At 37.3% G+C, this 25,474-nt stretch overlaps 1 protein-coding gene across 1 annotated transcript in view; it reads right to left on the bottom strand.

The window, feature by feature from the left end:
• Positions 1-25,474, bottom strand: part of SCAMP1 (secretory carrier membrane protein 1) — a 115,706-nt gene that overhangs the window by 56,248 nt on the left and 33,984 nt on the right. Inside the window, exons 3-4 of the mRNA XM_054488449.2 lie at positions 2,089-2,187; positions 1,054-1,162 (exon numbers count right to left, since the gene is read on the bottom strand). Of these exons, the coding sequence (XP_054344424.1) occupies positions 1,054-1,162; positions 2,089-2,187 (208 nt within the window). The remainder of the gene's footprint in view (positions 1-1,053; positions 1,163-2,088; positions 2,188-25,474) is intronic.

Genomic DNA, 25,474 nt, shown 5'->3' with positions numbered 1-25,474 from the left:
TGGGCAACTTACTCTCTCCTCCCAGCCTTAGTTTCCGTATCTGTAAAATGAGAATAAAAACTCTGTCACCCCTCATAGGATTGTATTGATGATTTAAGTATGAGTTAAGAGAGGAAAAGTACCAAATGTGCTAACATACTGAAGTCTAATTGTTAATTTCCTACTCTTTGTTACTGTCTTTACTAACATAACTCTCATAGAAATAGTTTGTATTTGCCAGTGCTAAAGAAATATGATGGATTTTAGTTACAGGTACTTCAGAAACATTGGTCCCAGTTCAACTTTTAGTTTCTCCTTCTATAGATGCTACCTCTGATGCTGCAAGCAAGAAAATGACCCAGGATAAATGTGTTCTCATGAGGCCCTAGACTTACACATTCTAAGATAAAAAGAAATAGTTCTGTATATTGTTATTGTTCTAGCTTTGCATTGCATCACTATCCCAGACATCCTAACAATGACTTACCCTAGCTCTTTTACCTCTTCTTACTCAGAGACTGCTAGCTTTCCCTAAGAGACTCCTTTGAAGTGTTTTGGCAGGCACAAACTGAATAGAATTCACTGCAAACAATTCACCACTTATTTCTTTGGCATCATATGAATACCTCAGGCTTCCAATTTTTCTAACATGATTTGACAAAATACTTGTGAGGACTGGGGCAGATAATCTGAAATTGACCTGAATAAATCAGGTAAAAGTCAAAAGTAGGGTACATGCAAATGTACTCATAAAGAGTCCATAGAACCAAGGAGGGCCTAACTGCAGAATCAAAGGCTCCTGGCCTCAGAGTAAGCAAAAATTATCATATTCACATTCATTTTCTGTGTGATGAGGCTAACACTGTTCTAATCTATCAACAAAAGACTATGCAAATCAGCCAAGATTAGAAGGCTACAGAGTATCAAACAGGCAATCTGCTGTGTCTGATCTCCTTGTTAGAACAGGAAAACAGGGTAGGGTTTTATCCACAGGCCAAATGACCTAGGAGCTAGTATAGACATAATGTAAAGTGTTTAAAAGTTATTTTTATTTCAAACTTCTTTGGATACTACCATGTTGACTGAGGTTTTGCATTTCTCGTTCCCGACGATCTAATTCTGCGGCTTTTCTTTCTAGTTCTTCCTGGCGCTTAAGAAGTTCAGCTTGGGCCAATGCATGTTCCTAAACAAAAAATATCAATATGTGAATAGACTGTCAGAAGTATAAAATACTTTAACATTTATATGCTAACTCCTACTTCTCTACTATGAGAGAAACCTAATTCAAACACACTTCCAAAGTACAGGAATTTACTGAAGATCATAGTTACAGAAAATATTATGGGGATATCTGGTCCATTTGGTCTTTGGGTTCTGAAAACCCTCACTGGGAATGTTGGGTCCATTAGGAGAGGAAAACTTCTCTTAGTAGAAGTAGTCAGAATCTTTAGGTAATCTGGAAAATGAAATTAAGATGACCTCTATGCCTAAATGAGTGAAGAACAGAGGCAATGGGAACAGTTGAGGAAAATGAACAATAGAAAAAAGGGCAACTGAATTGGCTCCTATAAACCAGATTAAATGATATATAAGGCCACCAATGCAAGAATATTTTCTAATATCTTAAATGTTATAGGAGAATGAGGTCAAAGGATGTGATTAAGAAATTATTTATAACTCAATTTGCCCTTACATGCTATCAGGCATCTTATTAATCTCCTTTCTTTTCAGATTTTTGCCATCTTCTACCTCCTAACACTGTCTGTTACTTTACCATTGCAACGCTCTCCCAATAATATCTATTATTCCATCATTTTTACCTTAATGGTAGTGTGCATTAAAAAGTGGGAACAAAGGCAATAAAAATTTATCCACCAAGATGATACATAAATTCAATAATTCCTAATAATGGAATAAAGCAAATGGTATAAGCTGACAAAAAGAGGAATGAGTATTTGAAGGGTGACAAGACAGCAAATCCAGACTTGAAAGTGAGTTAAAAATTAAGCAACAGAAATGTAACCATATAAAGATTTATTTTGCTCTGAAAGCAAATGTTACTGATATTATAATGGCCAATATGAATTTATACAACTAACATGAACTAACCTTTGCAATCTGTGTATAAGCTGGATGTTCCTCTGTTGGTTTCATTATTGCTGGTTGTGTATTGGGTACATTAGGCATCTTCACACTGCCTGGTGGAGGCTAGGAGGATTAAGAGAAGGAAAATCATGTAACACAGAGATCCAACTTTAACTTCTTTCAAAAAGTATAACACCAATAAAATGAAAAATCCCAAAATCTGCATCTCTTCATTCCCTGCTCTCTCATAGTCAAGTGTGTGGCAAAGAGCTGCTTAAATTCTCCATCTCCATTTTCTCCAACTCATTCATTTTTCAACTCTACAATTGGACTGCTACTTTTAACACTACATGACAAACACTCTCCTCCAGGACACCATATGTTAATGGAGGCCAGGCACGGTGGCTCATGCCTATAATCCCAGCACTTTGGGAGGCCAAGACGTGTAGATCACTAACTCAGGAGTTCAAGACCAGCCTGGCCAATATGGTGAAACCCCGTCTCTACTAAAAATACAAAAATTAGCCAGGTGTGGTGGCGGGCACCTGTAAGCCCAGCTACTCGGGAGGCTGAGGCAGGAGAATCGCTTGAACCCGGGAGGTGGAGGCTGCAGTGAGCCAAGACTGCACCACCGCACTCCAGCCTGGGCAACAGAGCGAGACTCCATCTCAAAAAAAAAAAAAAAAAGAAAGAACTTTTGAGGTATTTTTAACAGTAAACTACAGATAGAACCAGACAAAAGAACTACACCAAGGTTTACTGCCAACTCTTCCCTCTTGAGAAAGCTACATGCCAGTGCTCTGAAGAGTATATAGGAAAGTTCTTGGTAGAACCCCACTAAATTTAAAACAGTAAAAGAGAAGGCATAAGGAGGGAGAAAATAAATTATCCAACTTCCACTTTGCCAGTGAGGATCAGTAGTGTCTGAAAGTTGCAAGATCAGGAAGAAGATCTACAAGTCCATTGATGGGGGATTGGTTAAATTACTGTATATACATACAATGCAGCCATGAGAATAAATTAGCTATAGAAGAATGTCTTTTAAAATACTAAATAAAATAAAGCAAGCTGGCCGGGCGCAGTGTCCTATGCTTGTGATCCCAGTACTTTGGGAGGCCGAGGCAAGTGGATCATAAGGTCAGGAGTTCGAGACCAGCCTGGCCAATATGGTGAAACCCCATCTCTCCTAAAAATACAAAAATTAGCCAGGTGTGGCGGCGGGCGCCTGCAGTCCCAGCTACTCGGGAGGCTGAGGCAGAAGAATCGCTTGAACCCGGGAGGTGGAGGTTGCAGTGAGCTGAGATCGCACCAATGCACTCCAGCCTGGGAGACAGAGCAAGACTCCATCTCAAAAAATAATAATAATAATAAAATAAAAATTAAATTAAAAAATAAAGCAAGCTGCAGAACAGTCTGCATATGACCTTTTTTTCAATAGACACAGATTTATACATGCCCCCATAAAATATCTGGGAAGTCTCAGCCAACTGATATCAGACAGACTTGCTCCTGTTGTTTTATATGCCTCTGTATTATTTGCTTCCCTCAACACATGCACCATATACTACTTTAATAAAAATATATTTTTAAAGTACTCTTTAGAATGACCATAAGAAAAAAAGAAAAAACAAGGATGGGAACATGAAAAGAACAACAGAAGCAAAAACAGTAACAGAAAAGAAAAGAAGAAAGGAAAGAAAGAAAGAGAAGAGGGAGGGAAGGGGGAGGTCATGAATAAGAAAAATATAAAAAAGAAAGAAGCTGCACAAGGAAGTTCAAGGATCTTAAGAACTATTAAAACCAGAAGATACCACCAATATATAGCAGGATTTTACTCTGACACAGCTAACAGCAGCCCTGAAAAGGAAGCCACGCATAACCAAAGATGTAACTGTAGTTCAGCTGATTCTAAAATGCATATACAAAAGGCAAGAACTGGCTGGGTGCAGAGACTCACACTTGTAATCCCAGCACTTTGGGAGGCCAAGGTGGGCAGATTGCCTGAGCTCAGGAGTTCGAGACCACCCTGGGCAACATGGTGAAACCTCGTCTTTACTAAAATACAAAAAATTAGACAGGCATGATGGTGTGCGCCTGTAGTCCCAGCTACTGGGGAGGCTGAGGCATGAGAATCACTTGAGCCTGGGAGGCAGAGGTTGCAGTGAGCCTAGATTATGCCACTGCACTCCAACTTGGGCTACAGAGTGAGAGTCCATCTCAAAAAAAAAAAAAAAAAAGAAAAAAGGCAAGAACTAAAAACAGGTCAAACCATTTTGAAGAAAAAGTAGGAAGACCTATGATATCAAGGCTTATTATAGAACCATAGTAATTAAGAGTGTAATACAGATACAAGGACAGAGAAATGTACCAATAAACAAAACAGACACAGAAACAAACCCACACAAATGCAGAAACTTGATATCTAACAGAGGTGTCACTACAAAACAGTGAAGAAACAATGTGTTAATCAATAAACGGTGCCTGGATAACTGGTTACTCATATAGGAAAAAAAAAACAAGAGTTCTTACTTCACATCATATACAAAAATGAATTCGAGGTAAATTAATGATCTAAAACTGAAAAAGCAAAACTTAAACACTTTCAGGGAAAAAAACGTGAATATTTTATGAATATTTCTTGAGCTTCTAGAATGTGAACTCTAGAAATACTGTGTATTTTGTTCATGACCTATCCCAAGTACCCAAAATAGTCCCTGAAACAGTAGATGCTCAGTAAGTATCTGTCAAATTAAGAACGGAAAACACACACACCACATAAAATTGAAGAATTTAATTACATTGAAATTTACAAAATGTAAAAAGTCAAATCATGGACTAGGAAAAGATAGTTGTAATGCATATAACAGAAAATTGCTACCCAGAATATATAAAGAATTGTTACAAATCCATGAAAATACAAACTAATCAAAAAACTAGCAAAAGATCTGAACAAGCAATAGAAAGAGGTCAATAAACATGTGAAAAGAGGTGTAACAGCACTAGTAATCAAGAAGTGCAAAAACAATCATATATCATTTCAAAACCATGAGATAGAAAAACAAACTCTGACAATACCAAAATTGGGATTTACACAATATACACAATGGTGGTACATATGAAAATTAAAGCATTGATCAAGATAGCATTTCAAGTCAATGGAAATACAAAGGGTTGTCAGTAAATGCTGTTGGGAGAATTACTTAAATTGGGGGAGGAAAAACAAAATCCCTGTATCTCAACAGAATTCCAAATGGATTAAAAATTGAATGTTTTAAAAAAAAAAAACACGACAAAAAACAACTATAAAGACACTAAAATACACTGTATAGACTATACGGCATTATCTGCTCTTGGTGTGAAGAAAAGTCATTCTAAACATTCAGAAAAGATGAGGGGAAAAAAATCATAATGAAAAGGTAACATATTTGACCACATAAAAATTTAGAAATTTGATGATATGAAGCATTCATAATCAAGATTAATGGCAAAATCTAAATAATAAGCAACATATACAACAATTAGTTAATACATTTCACTAGGTACAAATCAATACAAAATTATCAGATAAACAAGTTACTGAAAAAAACTGCATTTTAAAAAACTCTGAACAGGCAGCTTATAAAATACAAAAGAAAAATAAACATACAAAAAATTTCAACCTCATTAGTAATCAAAGAAATGAACATTTTACCTAATTATTTTTAAAATGATTATCACAGGATTACTACATTTTGAGAAAGATGTGGTAAAATAGATATTCTCACACACTGAAAAGTGGGATTATACACTAGTACATGTAGCAATCCTGGAGCACAATTTGGCATTATGTTTCAAGAGCCATAGAAGTATTTATACCCTATGTACTATGAATATCTGGTCTTTAAAAATATCCTATGGAAATAATCCAAGATATTTGCAAATGTATGTATGCCAAGAATGCTCACTACAGCTTTATTTACAAAAGCAAAACCCCAAATGTCCAACACAACAGAGGAAATAGTTAAACTGATACAGCTATAGGAAAGTATATAATACAGCTATTTAAAAGTTCTAAAAGATGAGGAAGCTTGGACAAATAAGTGATTTTAAAAGTTATGAAACAAAGCTGTATATACAATATGACACGAACTTCCTATTTTAAAATAAGATGAAAATATATCAAAATATTAATAGGGATTATTTCTGGGCAGTGGGATTAAGAGCATTTTCTTGTATTTTTAAAATCTCCATTATAACCTTTTGTCACTAAAATAATCACAAATTCTCTTTTCCAAATGCTTGTTCCCCCATACCCAGTATCTCTTATTAATGGGCAGAAAAACTAAGGCTAATCAATCCTAACTTCTCCAATTAGAAAAGTATGGTCCTTTAAATGTAAAACCCAAAACTATAAAAACTGTAGAAGAAAACCTAGGCAATACCATTCAGGGTATAGGCACGGGCAAAGATTTCATGACAAAAACTACAAAAGCAATTGCAACAAAAGCAAAAATTTACAAATGAGATCTAATTAAACTAAAGAGCTTCTGCACAGCAAAACAAACAATCAGCAGAGTGAACAGACAACCTACAAAATGGGAGAAAATTTTTGCAATCTATCCATCTGACGAAAGTCTAATAACCAGAGTCTATTAAGGAACTTAAACTAATTTACAAGAAAAAAATGCCATTAAAAAGCAGGCAAAAGACATGAACAGACACTTGTCAAAAGAAGACATTCATGGGGCCAACGTATGAAAAAAAGCTCAACATCACTGATCATTACAAAAATGCAAATCAAAACCACAATGAGATACCGTCTCACACCCGTCAGAATGGTAACTATTAAAAAGTCAGAAAACAACAGATGCTGGCGAAGTTATGGAGAAAAAGTAACGCTTTTATACTGTTGGTGGGAGTGTAAATTAGTTCAACCACTGTGGAAGACAGTGTGGTGGTTCCTCAAAGATCTAGAGGCAGAAATACGATTTGACCCAGCAATCCCATTACTGTGTATATACCCAAAGGAATATAAATCATTCTACTACAAAGACACATGCACACCTATGTTTACTGTGGCACTATTCACAACAGCAAAGACATGGAATCAACCTAAATGCCCATCAATCATAGACTAGATAAAGAAAATGTGGTACATATACACCATGGAATACCATGCAGCCATAAAAAGGAATGCGATCATGTCCTTAGCAGGGATATGGATGAAGCTGGAAGCCAGCATCCTCAGCAAACTAATGCAGGAACAGAAAACCAAACAGCATGTTCCCACTCATAAGTGGGAACTGAACATTGAGAACACATGGACACATGGTGGGGAACAACACACATTGGGGCCTGTCGGGAGATGGGGATGGGGATTGGGGGTGGGCAAAGGGAGAGCATCAGGAAGAATAGTTAGTGAATGCTGGGTTTAATACTTAGGTGATGGGTTGATCTGTGCAACAAACCACCATGGCACATGTTTGCCTATGTAACAAACCTGCACATCCTGCACATGTACCCCAGAACTTAAAAAGTTGAAAAAAAAAAAAAAAAAAGAAAGAAAAGAGAAAGAGTTGCTGGCATCTTAAGTGAGATATAATTCTCACATATATTGTCCCAAGTTCACATGGCATTTAGAATTGCTATCTTGATCAGTAATAAAGATCTTCCCCCAGCAAAAAACCAAAAGCATCGCCCCAAAGTCCTGTCTTCTTGGTGTAATAAGCAGCAACAATAAAACAATGACCGAATACTAATAAAATGTCTGGCAAAGTTAGCCTGGCAGCAGCGTATTTCGGGAAAAACACAGAAGAAATTATCCAAGAATGCACCCAGCTGAAACCTTGCTATAAATGCTGTATTACTTTAAATAACCAAGGAAGTATTGAGTACAATAAACTAGTAGATAAGGATGAAGGTAGGGTTAGAGCTAGTAATGCGATATATTTAAGGCCATAGTTGCTTGTGGTATAGCAATGATGAGAAATGTTGGAGAGCCACAGATCTCTAATAGCACTGATATAAATCTAATAGCTATTATCCTGATAATTTCTTCACATTTGTAGATGTTAAAGACCCAGTATTTTCTTCAGCCACAACATACTGGATTAGCCAACTCAAGCCAAGTAGAATTCTGGAGGATGACCTCTTTTCATCACTACTAAATACCTATTGTGATGATGGTTCCTAGTTCATTTCCAACTTTTCACTCTGGCACAGATGAGCGTGTATGCGTGTGTGTGTGTGTGTATCTATATGTGTCTCTGTCTCTATCTATATGTATATATAAATATAAAACAAGCCACTCAAGACTTTCACTTCTTAAAACATAGCAGATCACCCATATGTAGAGATCCCCTTCTAGTACATAATACCTAAAATACTAGACCACATTTTATTTAAATAATATTGTAAATACACAACTAACGCGACAAGAAATCCTGGGAGGCAAGAAAGCAGGAACTACTAAATCCAAAGAAAGAGCAGCCTTGATACCAAACCATTCACCAAATTACTAGTGATCCATCTGCACTAGTAAACTAGAGACAAAGCTTTGGAGCTGGTACAAGGATGGTAAGGGATTGACAAGATCCCTGCATAAAGCCAGGAGTCTCTAAAAAATGAAAGTTTCAGTGGATGAGTAAGAAAAAAGCAGTTTCACAGAAGAAAAATAAATGATGGGAATACCTCCATGTCTTGTCCTTAACTCTGGATGTAGAAGGGAGAAAAAAGGGAAATCTTCCCTGAGAATTCCCAGTCATAAACCTACCAATGGCCAGGCATGGTGGCTCACATGTGTAATCTCAGCACTTTGGGAGGCTGAGGTGGAAGGATCACTCAAGGCCAGGAGATTGAGACCAGCCTGGGCAATATAGTGAGACCTCAGCTCTACACTAAAATTTAAAAATTTACCAAGCGTGGTGGCACATGCCTGGAGTCCCAGTTACTTAGGAGGCTGAGGCAGGATAGCTTGAGCCCAGGAGGCAGAGGTTGTAATGAGCCAAGATCACGCCACTACACTCCAGCCTAGGCAACAGAGTAAGATCCTGTCTCCAAAAAAAAAACAAAACAAAACAAAAAACAAAAACCTACCAATTTGCAGATCTCAGGTCAGAATTCCACTACCCACACAGACAAGACAATCCAACCTCCAATTTTGATTGAAAAGGATCTCAGGCTGGTAGCGGCCTCAGGCATTTGGCAAAAGTAGAGGAACAAACATTAAAATCAGGTGACATGGGTTTGGCTGTGTCCCCACCCAAATCTCATCTTGAATTGTTGCTCCCATAATTCCCACATGTCATGGGAGGAGCCTGGTGGGAGGTAACTGAATCATGGGGGTGGGCCTTTCCTATGCTGTTCTCATGACAGTGAATAAATCTCATGATATCTGATGATTTTATAAAGGGGAGTTCCCCTACACATGTTCTCTTGCCTGCCACCAGGTAACACGTACCTTTGCTTGTCCTTCACCTCCCACCCTGATTGTGAGGCCTCCTCAGCCATGTGGAACTGCAAGTCCATTAAACCTCTTTTTCTTTATAAAAAAAAGAAAGGGTATGTCTTTATTAGCAGCATGAGAGCTGACTAATACACCAGGCTTCAAGAAATTAACACAGATAAAGTTCCAAGTAACTTTGGCTTATGATTTAAATGTATGAGGAAACAAGCCACAAGGGTCCACAGAAATAGCAAATTACAAAATAAGACCTGAATATATTTGAATTATCAGATACAAAACAGGTGTGTTTAATAAAGAAATAAGAGGGTAACAAAAGTTTGACTAACAAGAGACTATCAGAATTGGCCAGCTTCTTAAATGATATATATGGAAATTCTAGAAATGAAAACTATAATAATGATTTTTAAATTATAAATTTAATAGACAAGTTGAACAGCAAACTACACAAAGATGAAATAATGAAGGAATGGAAGTGAATCTAATGACACAGCACAGAGATCCAAAAAATGTAAATATGAGAAATTATAAGACATGATGATTGAGAAGGTCTAACATACAACTAAGAGGTCCAGAGGGAAAAAAAAAAACAGGATAAGGGAGAGTCAATGTTTAAACAGAATATGAAGACACTAATTCTCAGATTCAAAACTCTAAAACACAAGCCGAATTTAAAAAATAATAACACTCAGATACATCAAAATAAAAGAGCAAACCTTAAAAACTGCAAGAAAAAAAAAGGATAATTCCCACACAAAGGAAGGTCACCTATAAACCACTGTGTATCCTTTCACCTAAGATCCTAAGACTGAGCTAGCTTCTCAACAGCAACAATGCAAGCTCAAGTATAATGTGCTAAATGGCTGAGAGAAAATAACTGATAATGTAGAACTCTAAATCCAGTCAGATTAGCTGTTTGAGAACCAAGATGAAATAATAACAATAAATACTGAAAAAATTACTACCAATAGACCCTCACTAAGAGAACTTCTACTTTAGGAATAACAACAACAACAAAATGACAGGAGAAGAAAAATTTGAGATGCAAAAAGGAAGACCCCTCTATCTCACTGGGCACTCCATAGTATATCATCTTCATTTTACGTGGACCAAAACTCCAAATACAGAAGGAAAGCCAGCCTATTGGCAGGGAAAAAGAAAACACTCTACTGCAACCAAATGTACTAAAGTAAGCTCCTCTCCTGACAAACCTAGAACTGTGTTTGCCATTACTTTGGCTGTACCTGGGAAAAACTTGAAGTACTGAGAAAAGCAGAGTGTGCAGAGTTGGAAACAAAGAACAAAACTGGAACAGACCGGGAAGATAATGACAGAACTGACCCCGGAGGCAGAATCAAAAACAAAGTCTGGCAGAGCAAGGCTGTATATCCTCATCCCATGGATGGATGAAATTTAACAAACTAGGATAGACTACATGCTTAAATATCTCTTAGAAAAATAAGGGGTTATAATTATTTTATATTTTAACACAAATTACCTTACTACATTTGCCTCTTTGGTTTGGCTAGGACCAACAGATAAAAATTATAGAAAAATATATTGGCTCAAGAGAATTAAGAACATTATAATAATCATGATTATACAATAGTGGATGGACTGCTCTATAATATAGTAAGCTCTCTGCACTGGAAATTCCAAGGGTGATTCATTTTAAATAAATGACTACCCAAGGTCTCTTCAAGGCACAGGAAGTTCATGAGTTGTCTTCGTCACGCATAAGCAAATATATTTTCTCCTTCTAGGTTTTCTTCCATATTCTAAACACCTATTCCAGAAATTTCTTCTTGCTTTCTCCAGCTCTTTCTCTTCCATCTCTAAACCAAAAAACATCCTAAGTGTATGCAGGGTCTAAAAGAATGTTACTTAATTTATATTCATGGACGTCCCGCATCAGAAACCCCAGGTACTTACTGAAAATGCAAACTCTGGGCCCTTCTATGAACCTATTGATTCAGAACCTCAGGGATTAGGAGAAAGAATTTGTACTTTTAACAAACTACCATTTTTAACAAACTCCCCATGGTGATTCTTAGACACCTTAAAATTTGAGAACTCCCCTCTAAGGCAACAAAGTTTACAGCTTCTATAAAACACTGTTTTATTTCTTTCACTTAAACTGCCAAAAGGATCCCAAAACTTTCTGCAGCTTTCACTCACTTTAACAGCCTCTGATTCAGCAGAGAAGAAATGACTGTGGCTATGCTTAACACAGATTCCCTTGTTATTAAGAATGCTGAAAGTTACACATACTAATCTCAGAATCAGGACAAACAGACATAATTTTATTAAATTTTATTAAAATAAGGTTTTTGAAGATTAGGATAATTGTCTGGGGAAGGACATGTGTAATAGGAAAGAAGAAATATACCAGTATGGGAGTTTCCAAATAGATAAAGGAACATAAAAGAACAAATGTGACCATACCCATTCATTCATACATTCATCAAACATTCATTGGTCAACTACAATGGGCCACAAACATATACAGGAATTGGGATACATTAACGAACAAAATAGGCAAACACCCCTACTCCCATAAAGCTACATTCCAGCAACAGAAGATAAACAATACACATATTGAACAAATACATTCTAGAGCATCTTAAAAGTCAATCATTTTACCGCACAACAACAAAAAGACCAGAGTGAAGAGGTCACGAGTACAGGCTGACAGAGTAAGTTTACAAAGGTGACTGGGGAAGTCAATATTTAAACAAAGACTTCAAGGAGGTGAGAAAGTAAGCCTTGCAGATTATCCATCTGGGGGGAAGACCATTTTAAGCAGAGGTGACAACCAATGCAAAGTCAGGAGAATGCACGGAATATGTGAGGAATCAGTGTGCTAGACAGGAATACACAGGGAGAGGGTGAGACAAGATGAAGAACAAAGAATATTAGGGATCAGATTAAAGGCTATTTTAAAGACTCATGGTTTTTACTCTGAAAAAAATTAAAGCAAGTAAAGGGGACTTTCAGTTTCCAGTTTCATGTATAAGGAGTTTAGAATTTACCACTCCACCCTAACAACAAGTGAAAAGATGAACAAACTAAAAAATCAGTAATTCATTCTGGATCGTTAAGAGATGTGAGGACACAGGGCAAACTGCTGCCCCATGACTGGAGAAATAGGTCAATACAAGGAGTAACAACTTGCCAGAGCAAAAGCTCTCTAGCAGAAACCACTGCGAGAACCATTACTGGTGTAGAAAAACCTTAATTGTAATTAAGAAATTGTTGGAGGCTCAGCATAGACAACACCGAGAGTTAAAATCTACAGGGGAACCCATTCATGTGGTGAGTCCCCTTGCACTTTTGTTTTATCTCCAGGATCTCAACCATAGTACATGGAGAAAAAAATCCCCTCCTTCTTCTAACAAGTGGAGTGGGGAAGAACCATTTTTGAAAAACACCAGAGCACTCTGTTCTTAACAAGGCCTCCCCTCAGGAGAAACTATTTAACCAGTGCCTAACCTGTTGGGGCTTATCAGAGCCTAACTCACCTGGGGGAAGGGAAATACCCAACTGCAGCCAACTCTAGCCATTCTGTCTCACCTAAGAAAGAAGAAAACAACTTCGAAACATTTGTGAAGTCCATAGACTCAATAAAAGACTGAGACCTAATCACAGGACTATAGAGCGCTTCTGAACACCTTACCACCACACAACTAAAGACCTAATTACAGCAATTCCTTTTACCCAGTACATCATGTCAGACTAGCAAAAAAAAAAAAAAAAAAAAAAAAAAACCTGTAAGGCTGGGCACAGTGGCTCACACCTATAATCCTGGCACTTTGGGAGGCTGAGGCAAAAGGACTGTTTGAGCCCTGGCATTTGAGACCAGCCTGGGCAATATAGTGAGACCCCATCTCTAAAAAAATAAAAAAATTAGCCTTGGTAGCACATGCCTGTAGTCCCATCCACCTGGGAGGTCAAGGCTGCAGTGAAATATTAAATATTTTTAAATATATATAAGTTCTGTAGAGAGAATGAGAATAATATAGGTCAGAAACTTGGATCCACATAAAGAAAGCATGAAAGAAAGCATGAGCATACAAGAAATAGATGAAGTTTAAAACCTTTTTTTTTTTTTTTGAGACAGGGTCTCACTTTGTCACTCAGGTTGGAGTGCAGTAGCATGATCATAGCAAATTGTAGCCTCAAACTCCTGAGCTCAAGCAATCCTTCTGCCTCCTGAGTGAGTAGCTAGGACAACAGGCATGCCCACCATGCCTAATTTTTTTTTTTTTTTTTTTTTTTTTTGAGACAGAGTCTCACTCTGTCCCCTAGGCACGATCTTGGCTCACTGCAGCCTCCGCCTCCTGGGTTCAAACAATTCTCCTGCCTCAGCCTCCCAAGTAGCTGAGACTACAGACGCATGCCACCACACCCAGCTAATTTTGTATTTTTGGTAGAGACAGGGTTTCACCATGTTGGCCAGGCTGGTCTCAAACTCCTGACCTCAACTGACTCGCCTGCCTCAGCCTCCCAAAAAACGCTGGGATTAAAGGCATGAGCCACTGCACCAGGCCAATGCCTGGCTAATTTTTGTTTTTTGTTTTGTTTTGTAGAGACAGGATCTCAAGGGGTCTCACTACACTGCCTAGGCTGGTTTTGAATCCCTGGCCTCAGGCAATCCTCCCACCTTGGCCTCCCAAAGCTGATTACATGCATGAGACACCACGTCTTATTTTTCTTATTCTCAAATGGTTTAACAGAAAACAGTTGGTTCAAAATAATAACAGCAACAATGTATTCAATTATGGGTTCTTCTGCAAATATCTTGTGTGCGCATATATATACATATATATGTTTATATATGCTTATATATCAGCGAAATGAATGACAGCAATGATACAAAGATGGGAGGGAAGAATCATATTCTTATTATAAGGTACTCACACTACCTGTGAAACAGTATAGTTATTTGTATGTAGGTTCGGATTTGTTATAAATGTATATTGCAAACTCTAGAGCAACCACTAACTGATATGCTAAGAAAGGAGATAAATTATAATCATATAAAATGTTCTATTAAACTCACCAAGAGGGCTGGGCACAATGGCTCACGCCTGTAATCCCAGCACTTTGGGAGGCCGAGGCAGGCAGATCACTTGAGGCCAGGAGTTTGAGACCAGCATGGCCAACATGGTGAAACCCTGCCTCTACGAAAAATACAAAAATTAGCCAGGTGTGATGGCAGGTGCCTGTAATCGCAGCTACTCAGAAGGCTGAAACAGGAGAATTGCTTGAACCTGGAAGGCGGAGGTTGCAGTGAGCTGAGATCAGGAGATTGAGCCACTGCACTCCAGCCTGGGTGACAGAGTGAAACAGTCTCAAAATAAAAGAAAACAAACCACGAAGAGTAGAAGACAAAAAGAACAAGGGCAACAGACAGAAAACAGCAATCAATATGATATATATTAATCCAACTAAATCAATAATCACTTTGAACATCAACGGTCTCAAGGCACTAATTAAAAGATTATGAGATGATCAAAAAACAAGACCCAACTATATGTTGTCTATAAGAAACCCACTTTAAATATAAATAAACATATAGATTAGAAGTAAACAGAAAAATATACCATGCTAACACTAATAAAAAATTTCAGAAAAAGCAGACTCAAAGCAAAGAAAGTTATTAGAGATAAAGAAGGGCATTAAATAATGATACATAGGTCAATTCTCCAAGACATAGCATTCCTTAATGTATATGCACCTAATGACAGAGCATCAAACTACAAGAGGCAAAAACTAATGGAACTGCAAGGAGAAATAGATGAAACTACTATTATAGTTGTAGACTCCAACACCCCTCAAATCAGAAATGGACCGATCTAGCAGGCAAGAAATCATTAAGAACATAGCTGAATTCAACAATACCATCCATTGATTGGCTATAATTAACACCTATCAACCACTTCATCCAACAGCAGAAACACATTCTTCTCAAGTTCACATGGAACACTCACCAAGACAGAAGACATTCTGTAACATAAAACACACCTTAACAAATTAAAAAAAAAACAGAAATACAGTATTTACTCTCAAACAAGGGAATTAAATGAGAAATCAATAACAAGAAGAAAACTGAAACATCCCAAAATATGTGAAGATTAAAAAAGATACTTCTAAATAACACAAGTCAAAGAAGAAATCTCAAGAGAAACTTTAAAGTATTTTGAGCTAAGTGAAAAAAAAAATGTACATCTTATCAAAATTTGTGGGATGTAGTGAAAGCAGGGCTTAGAGGAAAATGTATAGCATTAAGTGCATATATTAGATAAGAAAGATCTAAAATCCATACTCCAAGTTTCCATGTTAGGAAATTAGAAAAAGAAGAGCAAATTAAATCCAAAATAAGCAGAAGAAAAGAAATAAGAGCACAAATCAATGAAATTAAAAACAGAAAATCAATAGAAAAAAATCAACAAAATGAAAACCTGGCTTTTTCAAAAGATCGATAAAATCAATAAGCCTCTAGCCAGGCTCCCTAAGGAGGAACAAAAGAGAGGACACAAATTACTAATATCAGAAATGAAGGAAGAGACATCCACTAAGGTCCCATAGACATTAAAATGATAACCAAGACATACTATAAATAACTCTATGCCCACAAATCTGATAACCTACAAGAAATGGACCAATGCCTCGGAAAATGCAATTTGTGAAAACTCACAGAAGAAGAAATGGGCTACCTAAACAGGCCTATATTTATTAAAGATATTGCCTCAATAAGTAATAACCTTCCAAAACAGAAAGTAACAGGCCCAGATGGATCCACTGGTGAATTCTACCAATCATTTAAGGTAGAAATTTTACTAATTCCATACAGTCTCAATTGGAGGAAAGAAGCAAAAGAAAGACTTCCTAACTCATCCTATGAGACCAGAAATACCCTCATATCAAACCAAAGACACTACAAAAAAACTATAGATCAATATTCTCTGATGAACACGGACGCAAAAATCTCCAAAAAAAATCAGCAAATTGAATCCAACCATATATGAAACGAATCACATACAAAACCAAGTGGGATTTTCTCCAGGTATCCTAGGCTGGTTCAACAATCGAAATTCAATTAATGTAATTCATTACATCGACAGGCTAAAAAAGAAAAATCATATGACCATATCAGTAGATACAGAAAAAGTATTTCACAAAATCCAACACACATTCATAACAAAACCATTCAGCAAACTAGGAATAGAGGGGAACTTCCTCAATTTGATAAAGAACACCTACAAAAAGCCCAATGCTAACATCAACTTATTGGTGAGAAACTAGAAGCTTTCCAGCTAAGATAAGGAACAAGGCAAGGATGTCCCCTCTCACCACTCCTTTTCAACATTGTACTAGAAGTCCTAATTAATGTAATAAGACCCAAAAAAAAAGGTATGAAGATTAAGAAGGAAGAAATAAGACTGTCTTCGTTCACAGATAACAAGATCATCTATATGGAAAATTCAATGGTACTGACAAAAACCTCCTAGAACTAATAAATGATTATACTAAGGTTGCACAACACAAAATTAATATACAAAAGTCAATCACTTTCATATGTAACAGCAATGAACAAGTCGAATTTCAAATTAAACCCATACCATTTATATCAACATCTCCCAAAGTAAAACAGGCATAAATAAATCTAATGAAATATGTATACATTCTATATGTGAAAAACTACAAAACTGATGAAAGAAATCAAAGAAGAATAAAAGATATTCCATGATCATGGATAAGAAGACTCAACACTGTTAAGATGTCAGGTTTTCCCAACTTGATCTACAGATTCAACGCAATCCCAATCAAAATCCCAGCAAGTTATTTTGTGGATATTGACAAACTAATGTTGAAGTTTATATGGAAAGGCAAAAAACCCAAAACAGTCAACACAATATTGAAAAAGAAGAATAAAGTTGGAAGACTGACACTACTAGAGTTCACTTACTATAAAGTAACAGTAATCCAGACAGTATAGTATTGACGAAAGATCAGAAAACCAGACCAACAGGACAGAATGGAGAGCCCAAAAATAGACCCACATAACTACAGTCAACTGATCTTTGACAACTGCGCAAAGGCAGTACAATGGAACAGTCTTTTCAACAAATGGTGCTAGAGCAAAATTAATTCAAAATGGATCACAGAAGCCAAGCATATGCCTATAGTCCCAGCTACTAGGGAGGCCAAGGCAGAAGAATTCCTAGAGCTTAAGAGTTCAAGACCACCTGAGCAACATAGCAAAACTCGTCACTGAAATAAACAAACAAATAAATAAATAAGTATTTAAAAATAGATCATAGGCCTAAATATAAAATGCAAAACAATAAAACTCCTCGAAGACAACACAGGAGAAAACTTAATTGACCTTGGGTATGGTGATGACTTTTTAGATAGAACAACAATGGCACGATCCCTGAAAGAAATAATTGAAAAGCTGGACTTCCTTAAAATTAATGCTCTGCAAAAGACAATGTCAAGAGAATGAGAACAGAAACCACAGACTGGGAGAAAATATTTTCATCTGATAAAGAACTGTTATCCAAAAGATACAAGAAGCCTTAAAATTCAACAATAACAAACCAATTAAGAAATGGACAGAAGACCTTAACAGAAACTTCATAAAAGAAGATATAAAGATGGCAAGTGAGCACATAAAAAGGTGCTCCACATCATATGTCATCAGGGAAATGCAAACTAAAACAATGACACCACTACACACCAATTAAGATGGCCAAAATCCAAAACACTGATAACACCAAATGTTGGAAAGGATGTAGAGCAACAGAAACTCTCATTCATTGCTGGTTGGAATGCAAAATAGTACAGACTTTGAAAGATAGTTTGGCAGTTTCTTACAAAACTAAACATACTGTTACCATATGGTCCAGTCAGTCTATTCCTTGGTATTTATCCAAAGGAACTGAAAATTCACATCCCTACAAAAAAACCCACATACAGTTATTTATAGCAGCTTTATTCATCACTGCCAAAATTTGGTAGTAATTAAGATGTCCTTGAGTTTGTGGATGGCTAAATAAGCTGTGGTACATCCAGACAATAGTATGTTATTCAGCACTAAAATGAAATGAGCTAATAAGCCATGAAAAGACATAGAGGAACCTTATTATGCATACTACTAAGTGAAAAAAGCCAATCTGAAAGACTACATTATGTATGATTCCAACTATATGACACTGTGGAAAAGGCAAAACTATGGAGATAGTAAAAAGATCAGTGGTTGCCAAGGTCTGGGAAGAGGCAAAGAGATGAATACGTACAGCAGAGGATTTTTAAGGCAATGAAACTATTCTGTATGATGTTATAATAATGGATATAGGTCATTACACATTTGTCCAAACCCACAGAATGTACAACATCAAGAATGAACGCTGGGGCCAGGCGCGGTGGCTCACGCCTGTAATCCCAACACTTTGGGAGGTTGAGGCAGGGGGATCACCTGAAGCTAGGAGTTTGAGACCAGCCTGGCCAACATGGTGAAACCCTGACTCTACTAAAAATACAAAAAAGTAGGTGGGTGTGGTGGCGCAAACCTGTAATCCCAGCTACTCAGGAGGCTGAGGCAGGAGAATCACTTGAACCCAGGAGGTGGAGGTTGCAGAGAGCCAAGATCGTACTCCAGCCTGGGCAACAGAGCAAGACTCAGTCTCAAAAAAAAAAAAAAAAAGAGTGAACCTTGGGCCAGGAACAGTGACTTATGCCTGTAATCCTAGCATTTTGGGAGGCCAAGGTGGGAAGATTGCCTGAGCCCAGGAGTTTGAGGTTACAGTAAGCTACATTCGTGCCACTGCACTGAAGCCTGGGCAACAAAGTGAGACCCTGTCTCAAAAAAAAAGAAGTGAACCCTAAGATAAACTATAGACTTTGGGTGATTATGGTGTGTCAATATAGATTCACCAATTGTTTGATAATGGTGAAGGCATAATGTTTTCAAGGTTCAACTATGTTGTAGTAACTACTTCATTTATTTTTATGCTAGGTTTTATTTATCCATTCATCAGTTGATAGGAACATAGGCTATTTCCAATTTTTGGCTGCATTTGTGTACTGGTTTTGATGTGGACATATGTTTTCACTTCTCTTGGGTATATACCTAAGACTGGAATTACACGGTCATATGGTAACTCCACGTTTAACAAATGCCTAGAGCTAGCAAACTGTTTTCCAAAGCAGCTGCACCATTTTACATTCCCATCAGCAGTGTGTGAAGGTTCCAATTCTCCACCTCCTTGTCAATACTCGCTATTGCCTGACTCTTTGATTATAGACATCCTAATGGATGTGAAGTGGTATCCTCCTTGTGGTTTTCATTTGCATCTTGACAGCTAACAATGTTGAACATTTTTTCACCTGCTTGTTGGCCATTTATCTTCTTAGGAGAAATATCTGAGTCCATGTGGACTCACCACTCCTGGTTAATTTGTGTATTTTTGGTAGAGATGGGGTTTTGCCATGTTGGTCAGGCTGGTCTTGAACTCCTGACCTCAAATGATCCATCCACCTCAGCTTCCCAAGGTGCTGGGATTACAAACATGAGCCACCACACCCAGCCTGGTTGTCTTTTTAATATTGAACTGTAATAATTTAATATATATTCTGGATACAAGTCTTTTATCAAATATGTGATCTGCAAACATTTTCCCATTCTGTGAGATGTCTTTTCACTCTCTTGATAGTGCTCTTGGACAAAAAGTTTTAAATTTTGATGTCCAAATTGCCTGTTTTCTCTTTTGTTGTTTGTATTTTTAGTGTCACATCTAAGAAACCACAGCCTAACTAAAGGTCATGAAGATTTACTCCTATGTCTTCTTCTAAGAGTTGTATAGTTTTAGTGCTTACCTTTAGGTCTATGATCGAGTTAATTTTTATGTATGGGATGAGGTAGGAGTCCAACTTCATTCTACTGTATGTGGACATCCAGTTATTCCAGCACCATCTACTGAAAAGACTATTCTTTCCCATTGGATTATCCTGACACTCTTGTCAAAAATCAGTTGATCATAAATGTAAGTGTTTATTTCTGGGTCGTCAGTTCTATTCCACTGATTTGCATGTCTATGCCAGTACCATACTGTCTTGATTACTGTAACTCTGTAACAAAACTTTATCTTAACCTCCTTTCCCTTTCCAGCCCCCATTTCTCTCATCCTCTTCCCTAAAAAAAACTCTCTGCTCTCCACCGCTGCAAAAATCCTACAAAGAGTTGTCTATTTGCATTTTTCCCAGTTCTTTCTTCTTAAAGACACTTTAGTAAGGCATTTGCTCCTAACACTCAACCAAAACTACACTATTCAAGATAGCTAATGACTTCTACATTGTTAAATTCAATGATAAATTTTCTGTCTTAATTTTATTTGCTCTATCATCAGCATTGATAGTTGATCACTATCTCATTATTGAAACACTTTCTTCACTTGGCTTTCAGAACACTAAGTTGTTTCTTCTCAGTCTCCTTTGTTTATTTCTTTTCTCCTCCTGCCCTTCCACCTCCAATATTCGAGTGCACCAGGAGTTTAGGTCTTGCTTCTCTGCTATACATGTTCACTCAATTGATGATTAAATCCAGTCTTATACTTTTAAATACCATCTAAGGGCCAATGATTCCCACATGTATATCTTCCAGCCCAGACCTCTCTGATGAACACCAGATTCATACAATCAACTGCTTACTAAACATGTCTACCTGGATGTCTTGGAAATTGCAAATCCAACATGTCAAAAGCTGAACTGAACCTGGTCAGTTTTTGGTTTCCTGCTTCACTAACTTTTTAACTTTATTTTTCTAATGCAGTTTTAGGTTCACAGCAAAATGGAAAGGAAGGTACAGAGATTTTCCATATATCCCCGTCTCAACACATGCACAGCCTTCCCCATTATCAATATCTCCCACCAGAGTGGACATTTGTAACAACTTATGAACCTTCACTGACACATCATCATCACCCAAATCCACAGTTTACATTAGGGTTCATTCTTGATGTTGTACATTCTATGGGTTTGGACAAATGTATAATGACATGTATCCATCATTATAGTATCATATAGAGTAGTTTTGTTACTCTAAAAATCCTCTATGTGTCAAGGGTAGGGAGGGATAGGTATTCTGGGGGTTCTACTTTGACCCTTTTAAATGGGGATAAAGAGACAGATGGAAACACACTTAGTCCTAATATACCATATCTTATTCCCAGTGTGGCAGGTAGACTCTAAAGTGTACCCTAAGGATTCTTACCTCTTGATGTTCACATCTTTGTAATAATGCCCTTCCCTTGAGTGCATACAGGACCTGTGACATGCTTCTAACCAAGAGAATACGGTAAAAACGATGGAATGTCACTCCTTTGATTACGTTACATTATATAAACTCCCTCTTCACAGACTGGAGTAAGAGTCTCTGAAGGCTTGCCAAAATAAGTGGCCATGTTGGAGAGGCCCAGGGGGCAAGAAACTATATAGCCTCTGGAGGCTGTGGACAGCATCTACAACCAGTGGTTGGCCTCCAGCTGATAGCCAGCAAAAAGCTAGGACCCTCAGTCATACGACCACCAGGATATAAATTCTGCCAGCAATCTATATAAGCCTGGAAGCAGATTCCCCAATTAAACCTCTAGATGAGAATGCAGCCAAGACAACACCTTGACCACAGCCTTGTAAGACCCTGAGCGAAGGACCCAGTAAGTAATGCTGTATCTGAACTCCTGAGCCACAGCTAAGTTTATGGTAATTTGTTACACAGCAACAGAAAATGAATATATCCAGTGTGAAGTATTCATCTGGATCCACTGAAGGGGATAAACATACCTAGAGAAGCCAAGCCTTATGATCACCCACAGTCTCTCTTGACTCTATACAATGGGGAGACGGTCTCAATAGGGTCGGGGGTTCATGAGTTAATTAGACTTTGGCTAGAGCAAACGGCACATTAGAAGATAAGAGTAAAAAGACAGTCCGGAGAAAATAAACTGGTACTCTGTACTTTCTGCTCAATTGTTCTGAAAGCCTAAAAAAACAGTCTACGAAAAAAATTAAAATAAAAACAAAAAGTCTGAAGTCAAACCGTGGATGGTCTCACATGCCAAACTACTGAGTAGGTAATGCATAGTCATTTCTAAGGAAGGTAGATGACCTAATCTGACCTCTGCTTTAGGAAAATAAGTTCAGTCACAGTATAAAAAGCGATTTGAAGAGAAAGGCTGGAAGTAGATAACTAGATAGGTCATTCTATTATTTCACATGAGTGCCTGAATTAGGACAGGTAAGAAAGAATGAAAAGACAGGTAATATCTCCAGCAGGTATAAGTGACAGGATGTGGCAACTGATTAGATGTAGGAAAAGAAGCTGTTAGCGCCAAAGACAACTCGGGTATTTCTAGCCAACGATACTAGGATGTAAGACAACAGTATCATTAAATGAGACTGGAAACAAAGAGGTTCCAGAAGGGACAGATAATGAGCTCCAAGAATACAAAACAGTGAGAAGCAGAAGGCAAAGAGAAAGAAAAAAGAAGTGCACAGTGAGAGAAAATAAAGACAGGTGTTAAACTATACAGAATGCTTTTGCAGTATTAAAGATGAGTAAACTACCATGTACAATTATATCCAGTCAGTCCCTGCAGCTAGATGCTTTAGTCCTAATTTTCAAGAGATACTAATACTAAATTATTTAACTCAGCTAGGCATGGTGGTTCATGCCTGTAATCCATTTTGGTAGGACAACACAGGAGGATCTCTTGAGTCCAGGAGTTTGAGACCAGCCTGGGCAACAAAGCAAGAACCTGTGTCTATAAAAAAATAAAATTATTTAACTCAACATTTTCCTCCCTGCTTTCATTGTAATATGAAAAAAAAAAAAAAAAGATTTTTGAAGAGGTTATATGGTTTGCCTAAAGTTACCAACTGCTTAGTGACAGGGCCTAGGTTAAAATGCAGGTCCTCCTTAGACTCAGTCTACTTCATGTCCTGAATTATGTTAGAGGCAGTACTTCCTTACATAAACCAATTATCCATGTCCCTTTATGGTCAGAGATGACCACCTGGGCATATCCCCTCACATTGTCAGTACCTGGAATTTTCTCTTGTGGTTCTTCTCTCTGCTCTATGTGACAGAAATCATATATGGCATCAACTAGCAAAACAGAAAAAGAACCAGGCAGACAATCCCTAACGAAAAGAAACATGACAGTAAACTAGGCCCCAAGAAATGTCTCTAAGGATTTGTCAGCAGTGCTGCACTTCTCCCACACACAGGTGTCCCTATCCCTTCCCTTACCTTCAATACCCACCAAAAGAAATTCTGTCTAAAGCCACAAATGCCCTCACCAGTGACCAAAACTAGTGAGAATCAAGCAGCAATAGGCATTTTCAACTGTTACTTAATTGAAAAGAAAAACATTCCCCATAAATATACATCAATTCTTAAGGATAATTTCTCTATTTATGCATTAGATTTTAGAGGGCAGGCCAGAAAACCTACCTACCATGCACAACATAATTTCAGTAGAAAAATGCATTTTGAATTCAAACAAAAAAAATTCTTTCATAACTCAAGACTATCTTCCATTTTTATAGTACATCTCAATTCAGACTAGCCACATTTAAGTGCCCAACAGGCTTTCACGACACTGTCAATAAAATGACTTAGTCTATATTATAAAGTGTCTTGTTACAACTCCTTTCTCTGAATGTGTAAAATGGTGAATATATAAGTTATAAAATTATTCAGGCCAAGCACTGTAGCTCATACCTAAAATCCCAGCACTCTGGGTGGCCAAGGCAGGAGGATCACTTGAGGCCAGGAGTTTGAGACCAGCCTGGGCAACTTACCAAGACCTCTTCTCCACAAAAAATAATTAGCCACATGTGGTAGAGTATGCCTGTAGTCCTAGCTACTTGAAAAGCTGAGGCAGGAGGATCGCTTGAGCTCAGGAGTTTGGGGCTGCAATGAGCAACGATTGTGCCACTGCACTTCAGCCTGGGCAACAAAGTGAGACCCTATCTCTAAATATATATATGTAATAATTACTCAAAATTTCCATACTGTAGCCTTCCTTAAATAACTCAAGGTTTCCATTCAAACAGAAAACTTAAGTACAAAAGAAAACAATTTTAATAAAAAAGAAGAACAGGGCAGGAACTTTCTAAATCTTAGCAAGATTACACACTCAGGCATTCTGCTAGAAGATCTTCCTTCTTGACCTCAAGTAGCTCATCATATCCTAATATAACAATCAAGAAGCTTCAGTTTCACAAACACTGTCCTATGATAAAAATACGAATACCACCAATTAACTAAAACAGGATCAAGGTCTAATGCTAATGTACCACTTAAATCAATTATCTAACTACACCTAATCTCTTTGGAAAATAATCACAGCCACAAAAATGGACAAATTTCTGAAATCACATTATATAATAAAGGAATATTTAATATTTAAACTGTGTTTTCCATCATGTTAACAGTGCAGAGGAAAATGCACCCAATTATCATAAGAATTTTCCTGGTTCTGACACCATATCACTGTTCATCAAATCTAAGGGAAGTGTTTCATTGTAAATTGGCTTCTAATTATTGCCTAGCTCCTTGCTCAAGACTATTCACTTTCAGAAAATCTTTTTGTAACTATAAAGTCTCAACATTTAGAATCATGATTTATATTTTGTTTTATTTGTTCTGGATATATCTTCTTTGTGTCTGTGTAATTTTTAATTACACCAATTAGGTGAGAAATCTTTCAAAGATCAGGACTATTTTTTCTCTTTCTTAAGCAACTATCTCCAAAGACAGCACTAGCAAAATGAAAAAGGCAAAAACTTTACAGATAACACATGAGTTAATAAGCCAGTTCTGCCACTTACTTGCTAGCTGACCTGTGTCTCAGATTCTTTACTAGTAAAACAGAAATTTAAAACATCAATTTTGAATGT

Source organism: Pongo pygmaeus, chromosome 4, assembly GCF_028885625.2.
Source record: "Pongo pygmaeus isolate AG05252 chromosome 4, NHGRI_mPonPyg2-v2.0_pri, whole genome shotgun sequence".
Taxonomy (NCBI): Eukaryota; Metazoa; Chordata; class Mammalia; order Primates; family Hominidae; genus Pongo; species Pongo pygmaeus.
The sequence above is the reverse complement of the archived record's forward strand: the minus strand, read 5'-3'. Positions and strand labels throughout refer to the sequence as shown.